The 17,948-nt window shown below is 36.2% G+C and overlaps 4 protein-coding genes across 4 annotated transcripts in view; 3 read left to right on the top strand and 1 right to left on the bottom strand.

Moving 5' to 3' along the window:
• Positions 1 to 651: 651 nt before the first annotated feature.
• LOTGIDRAFT_134727 (hypothetical protein) lies at positions 652 to 2,533 on the top strand (the record flags this gene model as incomplete). Its single annotated transcript, XM_009068698.1, has 5 exons — positions 652 to 736; positions 931 to 1,048; positions 1,390 to 1,464; positions 1,733 to 1,868; positions 2,321 to 2,533. Coding segments are annotated over 5 exons (627 nt in total), but the record flags the coding sequence as incomplete, so codon positions are not given.
• A 52-nt stretch (positions 2,534 to 2,585) lies between these two features.
• LOTGIDRAFT_237034 (hypothetical protein) lies at positions 2,586 to 4,463 on the bottom strand. The gene has a single exon (XM_009068697.1). The coding sequence runs from the start codon at positions 4,055 to 4,057 to the stop codon at positions 2,693 to 2,695; it is 1,365 nt and encodes a 454-aa protein (XP_009066945.1). The 5' UTR covers positions 4,058 to 4,463; the 3' UTR covers positions 2,586 to 2,692.
• An 8,151-nt stretch (positions 4,464 to 12,614) lies between these two features.
• Positions 12,615 to 13,840, top strand: LOTGIDRAFT_170072 (hypothetical protein; the record flags this gene model as incomplete). The annotated part of the gene is made up of 3 exons (XM_009068696.1): positions 12,615 to 12,633; positions 12,921 to 13,093; positions 13,439 to 13,840. 3 exons carry the CDS (start codon positions 12,615 to 12,617, stop codon positions 13,838 to 13,840), a joined length of 594 nt encoding a protein of 197 aa, XP_009066944.1.
• A 3,457-nt stretch (positions 13,841 to 17,297) lies between these two features.
• Positions 17,298 to 17,948, top strand: part of LOTGIDRAFT_223340 (hypothetical protein) — a 5,981-nt gene continuing 5,330 nt past the window's right edge. The window contains exon 1 of the mRNA XM_009068695.1: positions 17,298 to 17,435. Coding sequence (XP_009066943.1) covers positions 17,328 to 17,435 — 108 coding nt within the window. The 5' untranslated portion in view covers positions 17,298 to 17,327. The remainder of the gene's footprint in view (positions 17,436 to 17,948) is intronic.

The following is a 17,948-nucleotide window of genomic DNA, read 5'->3' as shown; positions in this document are numbered from 1 at the left end:
TGAATATCACACGTTGCCAATCACGAATCTGCCATCGCCGAACTCTCCTGGACCATGTCAATCGACGACGTCGGTGTTGAAGTGTCATGTGCACTCCTCGGTAGGGGCGACGTGCTCGGATACCACGTTCCCTCAGTCGCCGGTACACTGTGTGTCGACTGATACGATGCCCCAATGCCGCCGATGCCGTTGCTGCATCAATTTTGTTACAGTTTTTCTGGAGCAGCCGAAGGTACTTGCGATCAAGGTGATGTTTCCTCCATGTTGCGCCATTCCCACAGCTCTTTCTCGTTCAATCCGGCTCAAACGTGGCATACTTTTTGTGTTTTTCTTTATCCTCTGTTGCTAACTTGTCCAGTAAACTGATTTATACCCCCATCATGCACGTGCAGAATTTGTCGCTTTTTATTTTTAGCGTCGTTCACTTTTTTCATCATTTTTTCATGTCAAATTTTGTGTTGACCGTGTGTGAGATGTATTACAGTGGTTTAATCACTTTATTTTAATTTTTGTTAATCGTACTGTAAATTATATAGGTGGGTACTTTCTTTTGAGCATTAGTTTACTTGCAATTGTAATGATTTCTTTTTCGTCTTTCGCTTCAAACACCTTTCACTAACACCTATAGTAATCAGCAAGACTTTAATTACAGCAATATGGATGATGCCGACGTACGCAGCTTATGGAGGATGGCCATCGTCTGGTGAAATAGATATTATGGAGAGCAGGGGTAATAGTTTCATTCTGTTCATTTGCGTTTAGATTCTGGGAGAGGCCTCGTATGTTACAGGCCACAAACGTAACATGACCATTAAGTTCCACACAAATTTAAAAGTAGGCTGATAACGCTGTCCTGGTTAATTTTCTCCCATTGCACACTGTTGTCCTTTGAAGAAAAACATCTATCTCATGGCAATATTCTGTATATAGGTAATCTGAACTATACAACGGCTGACGGAGAACCAATCGGTGTGGACCACGTTGGAAGCACGTTACATTTTGGATCCAATTATTTTTACAATGGTTTTATGAAGACTACAGTAGCAAAGTAAGTTTGTCCTAGTGGTAACAGTATCGAATGTATGACACCATAAACAAAATATATCGAGTTGAGAGCCCCGGGCTCCATTTCACACAAATAAAAAAAATTTCCAAAAGAATTCGTCGACGAGGTGGCATTTGATCAAATTTGGGTTATGTTTTTTTTCCTGAGAAGAACGGGGCCCTGTTTTTTTATCCTGGCGGGTTGTTTTACAAAAATAGTGTTGCAAAGATGAAGACCTACAGCTTTACTGATAGTGTTCTGGCTTGTACAAGAACCATTATACAGGACACTTATGCAGGTACTCTTAGATATTCAAATGACTATTTCTTTATTCATTAATGTAGACGTCTAAAGGATGGAAGAACATTTGCTGATGATTATCATAGATACAGTGTCGAGTGGACTGAAGATTATATCAAGTAAGTCGAAACCGAACAGTCATTGGGACAATCTGAGAACAATGAGAGTAATGAAAAAGATATTGTTAAAAAAAATTGTTTCACCATTTGCCTAACATTGGACTCATTGGCGTATTTAGGTTCATCATGAAGATAACTCCATGTAGAGTGTAATGATAGCGATATTTTTCTTTATCCTTTTCGATTTGCCCCATCGAAGGGTCTTTAACGTAAACAGTCGTAAACTGGACCAATTTAGATTAAACATGCTGTGAATATTTTATTATAGATGCTTCGTCGACGATGAAATGACTTTAAATGTTGAGCCTGATGAGGGTGGCTTTTGGAAATTCGGAGAATTTGAGAAAAACAACATGGTTAATCCCTGGAGATACGCGTCTAAAATGGCACCATTTGACCAAGAGGTACAGTCATATTGTTTTTGTCCGACCGATTACATGTATTTAGGTCTTTATCCAGTGACATGTCAGTAGGAGTTCAGCGCTGACATCCCCCAACCCGCAGAAAAATAGTTCATATCCCAAGAATTTTTAAAAGATTGTACCAGACAAAATTCTATCTTTAGAAGCACAGGCTGCCACAGCGCTTGTTGCCCCTATAGTAATGTTGTTCTGCTATTTAGTCAGTCTGCCTCTTGTTTGTACCAAGTTTCAGGATGCTGACGCCGCCTCTGACACAGTTATCTTCCGGCCGCGTATTCTTAAAACGATCTCAGCACTAGGATGTCTTAGTGTCTTAACTTCTAACACTGTTTCTGGAACATCCTAAGACTAAGATAGTTTTGAGAATACGTGGCCAGCTTTTTGAAAACGGAGGCACCATTATATTAGTAATACATTTTCATGCATGTTTCTAGTTCTACATCATCCTGAATCTAGCTGTTGGTGGTATGAACTATTTTGATGATTCTAATATTGGACCTCGACCAAAACCCTGGACCGGAGCTGATAAGACGGCTTTCTGGAGAGCTAAAGAAGAATGGTATCCTACCTGGAATCCCTTTGAAAATGACGGGGAAGATGCTGCATTGAAGATTAACTATGTAAAAGTTTGGAAGTTGAAACCATAATTTGATTTGAATAAATAACCCATCCTTTGATGAAATCCATCAAACGAAACGATTGATCTTTTATAATTTTTAATATGTTGAACAATTTACAGTATCATTTTAATATATAATTTTAAAAAAACGAGTTCTCATCCAGGCTATACTCACCCATCAGAAATCTTAGAGTAATCTATACAGTGAAACCTGACTAAGTTGATTTCCTATCAGTAAGGTATTATTGTTCACCATATTAACAGAACTAGCTATAATATTCTGTAGATGACCCAAGAAACCACCGTCCAATCCATATTTCACTATTCTCTTTTTATACATGTCAGCTACATACTGGTCTCCGTTGGCATTCACGACAACACTGGTAGGGGAGGAAAGTGGAAACCATGACGATTCTTTCTGGAAAACGACCTTCCCATCCAGATTTATACCGATATACCGCCGAGTTTCGGAGTTGGTGAAGAGAAGCAGACGTGAAACGGGGTTAAAGGTCAGCCACGAAAATCCTTTTCCATTATATGTTAGATTGGTGATTGGAAATTCATTAAGTAAATACCAAGATTTGTCGTAGAAGCGGATACTCTCCGCACAGGCAATAGCTATCTTATCTTCGACCTCTGTCAACCCATACGGACACTTCCCGCCAATATTAATCTCACGCAGTAAACTGATTTGTGGAACTAGACGCAGCACAAATATCTTTTGTCTCCTTGGACTCCCTATAATCACATCTTTACCTCGACTCAATCGAGCCAATCCCTGAATCGAAGAAGGAGTCTGGAATTTTCCCAACATTGTTCCGTTTATATGATAGTATACCAGAAATTTAGTTCTTTTGATCCTGGCCAAATAGGATTCCTCATCAATAACAATCAGATCTCGTACTGTACAGAATTTCTTTTGGAAGCTACTACAAACGTCCACTTGGGAAATCTGTTGTGCAAGTAATGGCTTTCTTTGTCGATTTTGTTGAACTAAATAACTGTATATTTTATTTCTGGGTCCACGAGGGTCGTTGGATTGAATATCATTCTGAAGATTAAGATGTGAGACGAGATGAAGGATCGGGTTCTTCTCTGATTTGGCAATTCTGTCTAGAGACATCTGAATCCGCCGAGCTTCCCTTTCCATAAAATGCTTTATCAAGGCGATCCGTCTCTTCAGGTACTTGATCTGCTGCTTAACTGTGTGCACTGTTTCACTTCCTCCTTGCTCGGTTGACATTTTTGAAGCTATTCCCTGCATTTCCTTAGAACACTGAGTTACATGGCTCCCAAATGACACTAAATCTTGAATGACACTGGAATCGTTGTGATAGGTACACGGACAGAACTGGTCTGTGGGTTCTTTCTGGAACATTGTTAACTTCATTCTCGTGTTTGAGACTTTGCTCCGAATTCTCTCAAATAAAGGCATCGAATAATTATATCGTAAAGTCTTTAATTCCTCGTCGAGCTCGAGGGAAAAACTTCCTTTAAGCAGCAAAATCCACAAACTGATATATCCAGAAATTCGCATATTGAGAGTAACCATTTTCAGGTCAAGACGAATTCTCCAAAATTCCAGTTGCTCCGCTTGATTTTTCAATAGTCTCAACCGGTTCCACGTATGAAATGTGTATATTCTGCCTTTGTAAACGGAATACCCAGATAGTTCGTGTAAGTTAACTGGTATGAAATTGGAACCAATAAGATCTGATAACAGCCCGACAAAAATGAATTGATATACTTGTATAATTTGTAATCTAAATTGAAACTTTGATAAAAACGGTGTTAAATTTCGTCAAATTTCAAATTAAAGTTTATCAAAGGAATAACCATTTAGCCAGAGACTTGTGCTTAACGGTGGGGGCAAAAATGTTCAAGTAGACCATTTTCTTCAGAAGTAAAATGTAGTCTTATCAATTTTTTTTTGTAAAAATAGAATTAAGTTTAAAATTTCCAAAGAAGAAGTGTCGACTTCAAAGACAAAAGCCATGTATAGAACTCCATGGTGACTCTCTTACTCAAGGAATCAAGTTAAACACGAAGTAATGAAAGATAGTCATCTTTCTGAATATTCATCTCAACACAATAACCGCAATTTCATATCGTCCTGTGCATCGTTGTTTGAACAACACCTCCTTATCAATAAATAATTGTATGCTTTCGAAATTTTCAAAATTATCACCATAATTATGGGTCAAAGACAAATAAAATATATAATATTTTGATCAATAACAAAATTTATTTAAAATAATATAACAAATAAAACTCAATTCATTGGATGAAGGCGAACAGGATAAAGCATAGATTTGATGTAGAATATAATTTCGATGCTTTCGACCAAAAAATGCAGTTATAAAATAAATGAATGGTCAGGTAAATCTTTAAGATGAAATGAATGTGATATTGTTGAGCACCATAATATCAGATAAATAAAACTTTCATTGACTTGTGTCATTCTTTTGATTTGAACTCTGAAACAAATTAATCTACATATATTGAACAGTAATTTAAAAAAAAGAAATCAGCTCTGCTCTTGCGTCCAAGAAGTCATTGATTATCAGTTCCTCAGTCAAGATTTTGTTTTTGTCATCTGTTGGACTGTTTCCAATGTTTGACTGAAGCAATTGCTATTTTTGGTGTGACCTTATCTTGCTAATTGTCATATATCCTACGTGATATATATCGTATAATTGCGAATATAATGCGCAATCTTTCTTACCCTCCAATAAATTTGAAAAATCTCTCACCATAAATAATAAAACTGCGCATTATACACGCAATCATACGGTATCAGAACAGTCTATGACACAAACACTAATAAGTGATGTAATATAACAATTAACGGCATCAGATTATGTTGCATTGGGTATCAGTATATAATATGATTTACTTTTTAACAAACTTTTGAAAAGGGTTAAGTGTAACTCACCAAATGTGAAGGTGAAGAAGGTAGGGTACAATTTTCCAATGTTTCTATTAACTGTTTAGACTCTGTTAATAGTCTCTGTAATTTACCTCCAGGTGATGCTGGTTCTTCCTGGAAGAAAAAGGACATTGTACTTTGGACATTGTATATTGGAGTACAAGATCTGAACAGTGTTACGTTATTTCTAAATGCAAGAAAAGCTGAATAGGTTAAGTTTGCTTTAGCTACATATGCTAAAAGGGAGACATGCCTGTCTTGTGTCACACCTGCCATTATCATTGTTGAGCTCTGACTATCTACTTTAAGACAGCAATTAGACTACCTTATGTCAGCACTTTGGAATTGTGGTTTAGATGAATTTTAACTGTTTTCTCCTGGTGATAAGATATCAAATCTAAGAGGTTGTGTATGGTATACTAACCTGATTACTATCTGTAGGTCTCTCAGTATCACTAGTACTATTATTAACATTAGTAGATTGACCATCTCTAGTAATACTGGTATTTAAAAATCGTGACAACCGATCATCAAATGCAACTGTCTGTCTGTGACTGACTATAGTACTATCATATGATATATCTAACTCTGGTATATTTGGGTCCACTGAACTGAAACATTTATATCAGTATACAATCATGAAATAAATAGTGACTCTAGCGCTAGTGCTAGTTCTTAGCCCGAGGCGGATTAATACTTTGACAAAGAAATTGTATTTTATAAACCTCGACTATTTATATGATTTTTTTGCTGAGATGTTAAAAATCTCCAGCATGTTGGAATTATCAGACTAGTTAAAGTTAAAGATATGCCTCACGAAATGTACATTTAAGATTCTTTCTACATCAAAGAGAAAAGTTCTATAATTGCACACTGCACAGCATTTCCTGTCATTGCTAGCCCTATCAAATGCATAAGAGTTAGTCATAGAATTTCAAATCAGTTTTATTTCATTGGTCATTTCAATTATTATGAAATTCAGTGTGCATTAATGAAAATCGATCAATTTTATATACTGTATATTTGTGTTTATAATGCACAGTTTTTTAACCTTAATGTTATAATCTTACCTATCATACTGTTGACTATTAACAATGTTGGCTGACTGTTCTATCATCTGAGAGGTATCTAAATTCATTTGTAACATAGTTAACTCCCTTTGTTGCCGCTCATATAACTACAATATAACAATAATATTTATTTATTCATTCACTCACGCTTCACTACCAAGTGTAGAGTTTCATGTTTCAAGTTTCCCGAAAAAACATGCATCAAAGGCAACATAAGTAAATCTATCAAAATCATAGGCACTAACCTCTCTGACACTTCTTAATTCAGCAGCTCTTCTTTCTTCTTTTGATTTTAATGATGTGATTAGTTCATCTTTACTTTTCTCTCGCTCATCTGANATGATAACATATATCACATATCTGAATAAGATATCTGAATAAGACATCTGAACAAGAAAGCTCACAAAATACAGAGTAGTATGTAGTATGTACCCCAAACACTTATTGGCAGTTGAATAGCTTAGTTGGTAGAGAGTTGGATTTTCTATGCTGGATGTGATGTGGTTTTAAATCTTCCTAAAATTACTGATGCCACTGATACTGTATTTGGGAGAGTCAGCGTTCACCCCTAAAACCTTAATGACTAATTTAACAAGCCCCTAATTCCCTCATTTGCCCTCAAAAGATGAGAGTATACTTACTGCTGGCAATTAAAGCTTCCTGTAAAGCTATCATGTGTTGTTGAGCTTCGTTTATTTGAGCTATCTGTTGTGTTAACACTTCATCTCTCTCTTCAACATCAACTGTTGGTAACAAATAACAGTTTAGTGTTCAAAGGGTTAAGACTTTTTCAGTGTTAGAGATCTTGTGGTCAAATTTGCACTCCTCAATTTCCCTAGCATGTAACTTACTCTTTTTTCATCCTTTATGAAACTATCACAAGCATCATGTAAAGCACATGTTGTCCAGGCCACATATTCTTGAAATGATCTTAGCAGTGGGATGTCCTAGAATCAATGTTAGAGGATAAGAACTTAGGACATCCTAGCTCTAAGATCGTTTTGAGAATATGTGGCCAGATCTTTTGTCTGATTAAAAGGACCGAAAGTTTTGTTAGGTGGAGTCAAGGGGGGTTAAAAGTCTGCCCTTTCTTTGTCAGTCCCTTGAGTCCTAGTTCACTTAGGAGATTGGGGTTGAGATACCATGTTTGAATTGGTGATCTATGCCAATAATTCCAAAGAAAATTCTATCAATCATGTATTAAGGGTTCTATTTCTCAATGTAAATTCCATTCTTATGGTAATTTTTATTTTAAGATATTTTTGTGAAGCTAGTCAGCATTCAGGCAACTCTTTAAGCCATTGTGGCTTTTTAATTTGAGATCAGTAATAAGAATCACATCATTTACTTCTTCTGATTATGTGTTCATTCCCACCCTATATTTGTGACCTCTGCCAGTGCTTTTAAGAGAAGTTTATATGAACTTCTTCACTGTTGATACAACTTTCATAACTTACCATTTAATTTCTCTATTTCACACAATGATTTGTGGTATTTTTCCTGCCAATGACTAGACTGTCCAAACGCATCTCTCTCTCTAGTATGACAATCTGTGTTACGTTTTTCAAGTTGTTTATAATTTGTTATTAGATCTCCATATTGTTGTTTTAAATCTTTAATTTCATGGTCCTAAAAATAGATACATGTATAATACTTAAATAATCACCACTACTACAGGAAAATTCATGTTTAAAAATTTAATTTACCAGATGAAATACTTCAATTTCAACTACCCAGATCTCTTTCAATATTGAAAGCTGATGTTCCATTCTCCAGCAATTCAACATTCTCTACAGTAGAAAGGTCAAATATGGTCACATTCTCTCTGTTTTTAACATTTTCATGAAGAGTTATGTCCCAGTGAAAGGGTCTGTCATTCTAGGCAATTGTATCTGAGGAACTGAAGAAGAAATTCAAACCTTTAACTTTAATAATGTGACCATTTCCTGTTCTCTGGCTGCTAATTCACCCACTGTACTTGATGCTTCTTTTAATGAATCATTTAAACTCTTATTACGATCCTTAAATAGAATTAATTCTCTAGTAAATCTTGCAAAGTTTAATTCTCTTATCATAAGGCAAGAAAAAAGTTTGGAAAATAAAATAAGTCTGGTGCCTTCTGACAGATCATATTTTGAAATTGGAAAGTGAGAGTTCAATTCTGGGTACAGGTAACTTTTTTTTTTAGGTATTACCATTGAAGGCTTAATTCCTGTAAAAAAAAATATATTTTGAGACATTTAGACAATCCTACCTCTAAACTAATAAGTAAGCTAGTCTGTGAATCTTTATCATGAATCAACTGTGTTAATTTAACCTTATTAGATTCTAATTGTGTTGAACAGGTCTTCTCTAGATCCTCTAATCTACTAGTAGCTTTCTCTAACAATACACTTCTGGTTATTAGATCATCTACAATGATACATGTATACATCAGATGAAATTTATACTTTTCAATTTATACAATTCCTGTATCATTCTGCACCAATCAAACAAAAGTTCTTTTTCTAACCCTTTTAAGTTTAACCAACTTGGAGAAATCAAAGCTGAAATTTAAAATTACGAAGATGAAGTTGCAGCAATGGTGGGCCACTCATATATATTACTCATCATCGCTTAAACCATGCACCCTTCAATAGATGGGACGGTGGTATTTATCTAATAGCTTTGTATGAGGCATTGAATTTTAACCAATCCAAACAACTTTTTTCATACAAGAGGGGTTGACTGTTATGTGTGTGCTGGTATTTACACCACATAGCCCTGTACTTACTCTTATATTTTCTACATTTCTGTTCTAAGATGACTATTTTCTTTCTGTCTGCTTGCCAGGATATTAATTGATGTTGATGAGCAGAAACCATTTCATTCAATTCCTGGTCTCGATCTTTTAACTCATTCATCAATAACTTTATTTCTTCTCTCTGTTTATGAATGGTGGATGTTTCTAATGAACTTTGACCTGGACTTGTTGGCTAAAAAACAGAAACATGTTGTTTATATGTATAACAATTTAATACCATAAGGTTAGGCCAAGGACCAGCTGGTAGACGGTAAGTTTTTGAAGTTGTTAAATCAACTTAAATCAATGCCAGGAGGGTTTGGTCCAGGAGTAGCAGGTAGACAGGATCCTTAAGAACCCAAGTTGTTATTTGAATAAAATCATTGCCAAGAGATTTGGTACAGGACCAGCTGAAACTATTCTCATTAAAGCTGTTTTTTCCATCCAAAGATGTTGGATTTAATAAGTCTTCTTCAGTTTGATTTTAAATAAAGCAGTGGAGATACTGACTTGCATCACTGACAAAGAGAGCTGTTGCTGAAAAATTACAAGCACATTCATTGAACCACAACATCCCAAGATAAGCAATAATATAATGTACAGTTTACTCAACCAATAAAACAGTAATAAAAGTTAACTTACCAGCACTGTTAATAGACTAGTATCTGGTTTATCTTTTACAGGAGTAGACAATACTGAGGTGTTATGGTTATAGGATGGTTGTTGGGATAACGTTCCTGATTGAACATGTGATCTCAATGTACTATGCTGAGAAGGCTGAAAAAGTTGTTGAACTGGTACTCTGGACGACTTAGTCAATGACTGGTTATATGTATAGGATCCATGATGGGTATTCTGAGTTTTTGTCCTAGAGGGTGAATTGGGCGCTTTAAAAGATGGTTGTGACAAAGATTGGTCTTGTGTATAAGATCCATTTTTTGTTTCAGAATATGTTGCTCTTTCAGAAGAGCTTTTCAATGCTTGGTTCTTTGGAGACCTTTGATGAACTGATGATCCCTGCTGAGTTTTGGTTCTTGTTGGTGAATTTGGTGCTCTGTGAGACATTGACAATGATGGGTCCTGTGTATAAGACCCATGGTGATCATTCCGAGTTTTGGTCCTGGTTGGTGAACTTGGGGCCCTGCCACTAGAGTTCAATAAACCTCTTTTCTTTTTGCTGTCATTCTTTTCATTTGTCTTCTTGTTGCTCTGCAAAAATAAATGATAATGACAACTTTTGGAGGATTTTTAGTGAAATGAAATGAAATGGAGCCTTACTATCCTGGCCATGTACTCTCGAAAAAATCTCAGCGCTAGGATGTCCTAGAATCAATGTTAAAAACCTAGGACATCCTAGCGCTAAGATTGTTTCGAGAATACATGGCCTGTTCTTTATTTGGCTAGTGAAGACTAGAAACATCTTATATAATCTAGGAAGATTTGGGAAGATAATAATTAAAGCTTTTTCCGTCTTCATATCCCTTTGTTAACAAGAACATGCGTAGCCAGTAGCACACACAGTTTATTGTCCCATTGTTCCTAAAGCAACAGTACGATTATTCATATCTAACTAAATGATCATTATCATGTAATGTTCCTTAAGGAACATGTTGTCTCATAAGCGTATCAACAATAAGAGGCTTTTTCCAGTTCTGCATGCTCTTAATCCTTACCTTTATTGGAGTGCTGTGTTTTGGGTATTTTTCATTAGAATCACTTGATTCACTATCAAGCACATGAATTTCTAAAAAAAAAACAGAAGAGAATAATTATAGCTGCATAGGCTACTGATGTCCAGGGAGCTGTTTTACTGAAGAACATAAGAGTTTAATATTTTTCTTAAAAATGTCAGTGATTTCTTTTTTATTCATGTTTCTTGTTGCAACAGTATGAAAAAAAAACACAAACCTGAAACATCCACTGTTTGTATCATGATAGCTATACATAATACAAAACACCACTTTTCACAAATTTTCCAGAGCTTTGTAAATCTTTCAACTTGATGGAGTTGTATCAAAACACAGCTAAAGGCAGTAACAATTTATCCAAGTCAAATTTAAAATTTTCTTTTCTACAATAATGATTATGTAGTCACGTTTTTAAATGTGAAAAAGATGAGTTTGGACAAGCTTTTTCATCAGATGTCAAATTTTGCTAAAACAAAAGTAGGTCAACTTCGCTTCAGCTCTATGTTTAAAGTTCAGATGTATGACAATTGTATGTGAAAACGCCAGTCTCATTCCATACAAAAGCTTTTCTTAAACAGAATCTGCACGATGTGATTAAAATTTGGAAGTTTTTAAAGACTACAATTAATTCTAAATACCTCTGCAAAATTGAAAATATTTTTGTAATCTTGTTGTCAGATGTAAACTTCCGGTTGATGGTCTGTTTCGGTTATCGAGTCGGAAAACTCTTTGAAAAACAAAACGCCATATTCTGACTGGATAACGGCGCTACTCCAGACTACAGTAAACTTATCAAGAGTTACATACCTTTTGTCTCTTGTTAATATTACCTCTATGCACTGGTTTTATCTCAGATTTATTGGAGATTTTCAGAAACTCCAAGAATAATGTCGTTTTTATACTTAAATTAAAGTGAACAGTTAACATTTTAGCGATTAGGCTATTATGCTCCCCCCCCCCCCCACCTCAAAAACAAAATGATTATTTTAAGATCTCTTTTTTGTTTGTTAAAAATGATTGATATTTTCTAGTTCAATACTAATCATATTGGCTATTCATTAAATCATCTTTCATTATGAATATATGCATGTAGCGTATATTGATATTCAAATATTTGACGCAAATATAGGCCTATAATTAAGTTTACATATGTTTGAAATAGATCTTGATTTTATCATTTCAAATTTTTAAAGTAAAAACGGGGGATTTAAATTCAAACTTAAAGGGCGGAGTTATTAAGTCTCTCCCACAGGAAACTAAACTACTGTATAAAATAATACCAGTACACATGTTTTAGATTTTTTCTGACTAAAAACGTTTTTCTATCATTTTCTTATTCTATACTTAGATCACACAATTGTTACTAAAAATAAATTGTATATTCGACCAATCAGAAATCTATTCTAAATTTATACTTATACTGTGGTCCTATAAATAATACAAAACTACAGAAAACTAATAAATAACACTTATTATAATAATAATACTATTATACTGCTGTAAGTTATTCGTTTGACCAAATCCCAATAAGAGATTATATTAGGATATTAGCCCATGGACTTAAAATGTTTCTGTGTTGTTTAAATTCGGAAGGTGAGCATATGTTGAATTACTAAAATATAGTTTTTATTTGCATGTACATGGAAGATCCATCAGATGGTTCCTTTAATTTCAGATAATGACGCCTCTATGACATTAGCAACATACAAGTCCATGTGTTTTTTAAAAATGTATTGTATGTGAAACGGATGCACTGACTGTATCAATTTGTACCATTCAAATATTCAGTCAGACGTTTGTGGTTCTTACAGTTCCACTAAAACTAAGCAATTTATAACATCACTATCGCAAATGCCTTGAAAAAGTAATAAGTTTAAGATTTTGAATTCAATATTAGCTATAATAAATTATATACAAGTCTAACTATAATTCCTATTCTATTGCAGAAGATACGAACTATAGGCCTGCGGTTCGTAAGAAGCTGGTAGTGGTAGGAGATGGGGAATGTGGTAAAACTTGTTTATTACACCGATATACACACAATCAGTTTCTACCTGAAATGTACATACCTACAGTATTTGATACCTGTGTTCATGAGACAACTTACAACGATAAACAGGTAAGTAAAGAGCTACAGCTAAAGTAACCTGCTGGAACTGGGAGCACAGTTGGGGGCAGACTAAGTGGCGGTCTTAGTAAGTCATTTTTGGGCGATGCCCCCCTCCGGCAATAAAAAAAGTTAAAAATTTATTCTACGTTCACTTCAAAAATCGTATTACTTGCTGAATGTATTCTCCGCCTAACCAAATTAGAAATTTCCCAGTGGGAGGACCTCTGACCTTCCTACCATAGCTAGTGCCCTCTAAAATCTACAAACGTGTGTCGGGGCGCTCGGATGCCCAACTTGCATATAATACGTTATGATAATTTGCTAATAGGCTACCGTTTCGATTTTATTTTTTAGGTGGAATTGGTTTTACACGACACAGCTGGACAAGAAGATTTCGAAGTGTTACGTCCCTTGAGTTATCCCGATTCAGACGTTATTTTATTATGTTTCTCCGTCGACAATGCGGACAGTTTACAAAATGTCGCAGAACGTTGGGCACCGGAAATACGTCACTATTGTGGAAATGTGCCAATAATTTTAGTCGGTAATAAAATTGACCTTCGATGTGATGTGACCAATGGAATTTTCACAAACAAATTAAGATATATAAGTTATGAAGAAGGGAACAGTATAGCGCGTCGAATTGGGGCTGATGTTTATTGTGAGTGCTCCGCGAAGTACAATAGCTCAGTGACTGAGATATTCGAACAAGCATTACGATTAGCAATGTTGAATACACGTCGTAAGAAACGCTAACGTGACCAACGAGATATAGATAGCGTACATTATGCATTTAGATAAATGACATTTATCTTGGTATTGGTTCTTCTCGGACTAACTGTACCTATTCCACTGGATCGACTGGAGTAGGCCAGGCCAGTAGATTATCAAACTACCAATAAACTTGTGTTACGTCTATCAAAATGATGACCAAGGAAAAGTTTAAAGACTTTCACACACTTCGATATAATCATGTATACACATGCTAAAAAGACTAAAATTTCGACGGTGAGGTCCTAAGTAGATTGACCTCCGAAAGGGGTAAATAATGGCCTTCAATCAACAATTTTTCCAATACTGAAGCTGATTTCCCCACAATATAAGGAAGTTTTTTTCCGCCAGCAACGGCGTCATATCGGGGGCGCGGTAATTAGGTCACGGGAAATTCGGTCACCGGAACTTTGGTCACAGTAAAAAGGTCACACGGTAATTTGGTTACCGTAATAAGGTCACATGGTAATTTGGTCACAGTAATAAGGTCACACGGTATTTTGGTCACAGTAATAAGGTCACATGGTAATTTGGTCACAGTAAAAAAGTCACACGGTAATTTGGTCACAGTAAAAAGGTCACACGGTAATTTGGTCACAGTAAAAGGGTCACATGGTAATTTGGTCACAGTAATACGGTCACACGGTAATTTGGTCACAGTAATAAGGTCACACAGTGATCTGGTCAAGGCAAAACTAGTAAAATGAAATTACTGGTAACTGGTGTAGTGATATTTATTTCATAATACATAATATAGTGTTCTGCTTGCCCTCTGCCAGAGATGGATGGACCTTGTGGGGCCCTGAACGGTCGAACAGTATTTGGTATACCTGTCAATCTGCAGCTATATAGTTATTGCTGATACAACCCGCCACCGGTCTGCCTTTTAAGCTTGCAAGCCATACCACCGTTTAACTTTTGCCGACTCTCGCCATTCCAAATTACAGAATTCTCACTCACTGAATGCAGCCTGTGAAATCATCCAGTATTGACTTCAGCAATGAAGTTGATTTAATATGTATTTTATATATAATCTCCACTACTCATAAATTTCCGTGCCTGTACCAATAACGTGAGCGTTTCAAAGCAGATTCTTTTCGATTTTCCGGTTGGGGGTAGGGTGAGATGCTTCGCACGTATCTCACGTATCTGAAGGCGCCCATCTCACCCTACCCGAAAATTGAAAAACGCTCAGGTCATTGGGACAGCCGTGGAAATTACGAGCAACGGTGCTAATATATACGAGCGGACGCCCACAAGGCTATACGCCCACCAGCAGCAAATCTCATCGCGGATTGAAACGGCTTGGTAGCACCTTTCAAGATTGAAATGGCTTGGTAGGCAAATTGATCTAAAGACTAGTTCATTAAACAATCGAGACAATGCCACTATAAATTTACGTCACATAGGCCTAACCGTTTATTATTTCAGTCTCAAACGCCACTTGATCGATATGAGGACCAGAAATTCAATTCTGCGGAAATATGAATTCCACGTTCAGTGGTAAATTCGAAAACGTAGTCAAGATTGCAGCCTGTGTGATGAAAACGTGCTTTTCAATTTGCGAATATCAAGTCTCAAATGTCTTGTCGGACTGTGTCGGAGTGTCGCAGGATTCATGACACCGCATCTGGACAGAGCAATTAGTCCAAAGAACCCCCATGGAACGAAGAGACGAACACAATGACTTAAGGTCATTGGAGGTCAAGGTCAAAGTCACGAACCTACTTAAGTTGTGACATTGCCCGTCCTCCAACATTTATTGAATCTAGTTATCAACTACAAGCGGTTGATGTGAATAAGATGACCAACACCACTGAAAATGGGTAATTTTACTGTGACCAAATTACTATGTGACAGTATTACTGTGACCAAATTACCGTGTGACTTTTTTACTGTGACCAAATTACCATGTGACCTTTTTACTGTGACCAAAATACCATGTGACCTTTTTACTGTGACCAAATTACCGTGTGACCCTTTTACTGTGACCGAATTACCGTGTGACCTTATTACTGTGACCAAATTACCATGTGACCATATTACTGTGACCAAATTACCCTGTGACTTTTTTACTGTGACCAAATTACCGTGTGACCTTTTTACTGCGACCAAATTACCGTGTGACCTTTTTACTGCGACCAAATTACCGTGTGACCTTATTACTGTGACCAAATTACCGTGTGACCTTTTTACTGTGACCAAATTTCCGGTGACCGATTTACCTGTGACCTAATTACCTACATTCATATAATGAGTGGGGACTAAGTCCATGCACTTGTCTGCGATATCAGCTGTAGCTTGAATAGGATGTTAACTTGTCATCTAAAATAACTGAAATCAGTCCACATTCCTCTACAAATTGAACGAAAGTTATTTGAAAATTTAATGAAGGCCACGGTTCACCCATGTTCCTTAATCAACGTTACATGATATTGATCATTTAGTTAAATGTGAGTACCTGTAATCATTGTACCGTTACTTAAAGAACATGCGGTTCACCATTTTCATGTCCTCAGAAACTGGAATTATATTAGTAGAAGAGTAAACAGCTTCTTTACCATGATGATTAAATAAATTTCCGTGTTTCAATCTTATATTGACGACTCGCCTTTTCAAGGATTCGCCATAATGCTGAACGGTTATAGAATGGATAAAATTATCCGTACACGGTATTTCCTATTATAGACCTTTTCAACAAGATAATATTTTCGGGTGTCCCAATTTTTAGGCAGAGGATGAACTCGGATTTTTTTTTTAAAAAAGTGAAAAGTCATAGTTTCATGTATTTTTGAAGGAATTGTGCGATTTTCGTTCATTTCTAGTAGTTCCAAAGACTATTTACGTATGTTCAATGCACAAATCAACCCCCCCCCCCCTAAATGGCGCACTTGTCCCTTTAAACCTTATCTGATTACTACTATTCATTGATATAACAGTACCCCAGAGTATAAAAGCGGGGTTTACATGCTTCAACAGTTTTGAAAATTGTTGCTTTTATGATTCGTGCCTGACAAAATGATACATATTATTATCACGAATTAATAATGTATCTTTTTTGTTAAAGTCCTGATATGGGTTTCGAACATTTCAGTCACAATCTTCTTGACCCTTCTTAGTGAAACCGAGTAGGTCAACCGTTTAGAATATGAGAAAAACGAGAAGGTTTCTGTCCACAGGTATCTACATAGTGTTATTATCAATTAAGCTCGGCAAGTATTTAATTACAGTCAGAATGTTATATAATCCTCTAAATATACAGATATATTTTAACGAACATCAATTAAAAAATTAACTAACTGCTAAATCTGACTAGTACTCAGCCTTTAAACCGCAATGATAATCATGTGTGAGGTTATAGGTCGTTGGTCAAAGGTCATAATCTATAAGATAAACCTGAATATATAAGCCAGTGCTGGAGATAAATAAACCATTGTGTATAAGCTGTTCGTGCAGTGAAAAGCGATACACAATGTCTAATACAGTGTACGATGTTATAGTGGTCGGTGCAGGAATAGAGGGTTCATCATGCGCCTACCAGTTGGCCAAGAGAGGGCAGAGAACCCTACTACTAGAGCAGGTAGGCCTTATGTGATACATAGCCTTGTTATCTCATTTATTACGCAGTGAAGCAGTGTCGGAGCTCCCCTCCCCCTCGCAGCCCCAAAAGCATTTTTTCGGGCAAAAATCTCATACCCAGGTTAAAAATTCGGGTAATCTCGGATATTTCGCCCCTCCCCCCTCGGACGTAAACCTGGCTCCACCACTGCAGTGTAATTGTATGAAACGAAAGCTAAGAAATTCATGACTTCGCCATAAAGAGTTGGAAATTAACAAGCATATAGCCTATTTTAATGTGCATTATTATTTAGATGGTCTTGGGATGGCCCATCACAGCCACAGTAGTTTATTTTACGAATAATAAATTGCATCCAGTTTTTCTGGTTCTAACTGGATGACACCTGTCAAAAAATAACTGCTGCATGCTAGATAAGTGAATCGGACGTGTTTTCGATGGATGTAATGAGATATAAATAGAGCATAGGTCAGTGTGATCTTAGCCGCATGGGACTGGAAATAGGGAGGGGGATAT

This window comes from Lottia gigantea (genome assembly GCF_000327385.1).
Source record: "Lottia gigantea unplaced genomic scaffold LOTGIsca_92, whole genome shotgun sequence".
Lineage (NCBI taxonomy): Eukaryota > Metazoa > Mollusca > Gastropoda > Lottiidae > Lottia > Lottia gigantea.
Note: the sequence above shows the minus strand (reverse complement) of the source record. Positions and strands in the feature narration are given on the sequence as shown.

What these genes read in the sequence shown, in the direction of transcription:
- LOTGIDRAFT_237034 (XM_009068697.1), bottom strand. Translation starts at nt 4,057, where the DNA reads ATGGTTACTCTCAATATGCGAATTTCTGGATATATCAGTTTGTGGATT.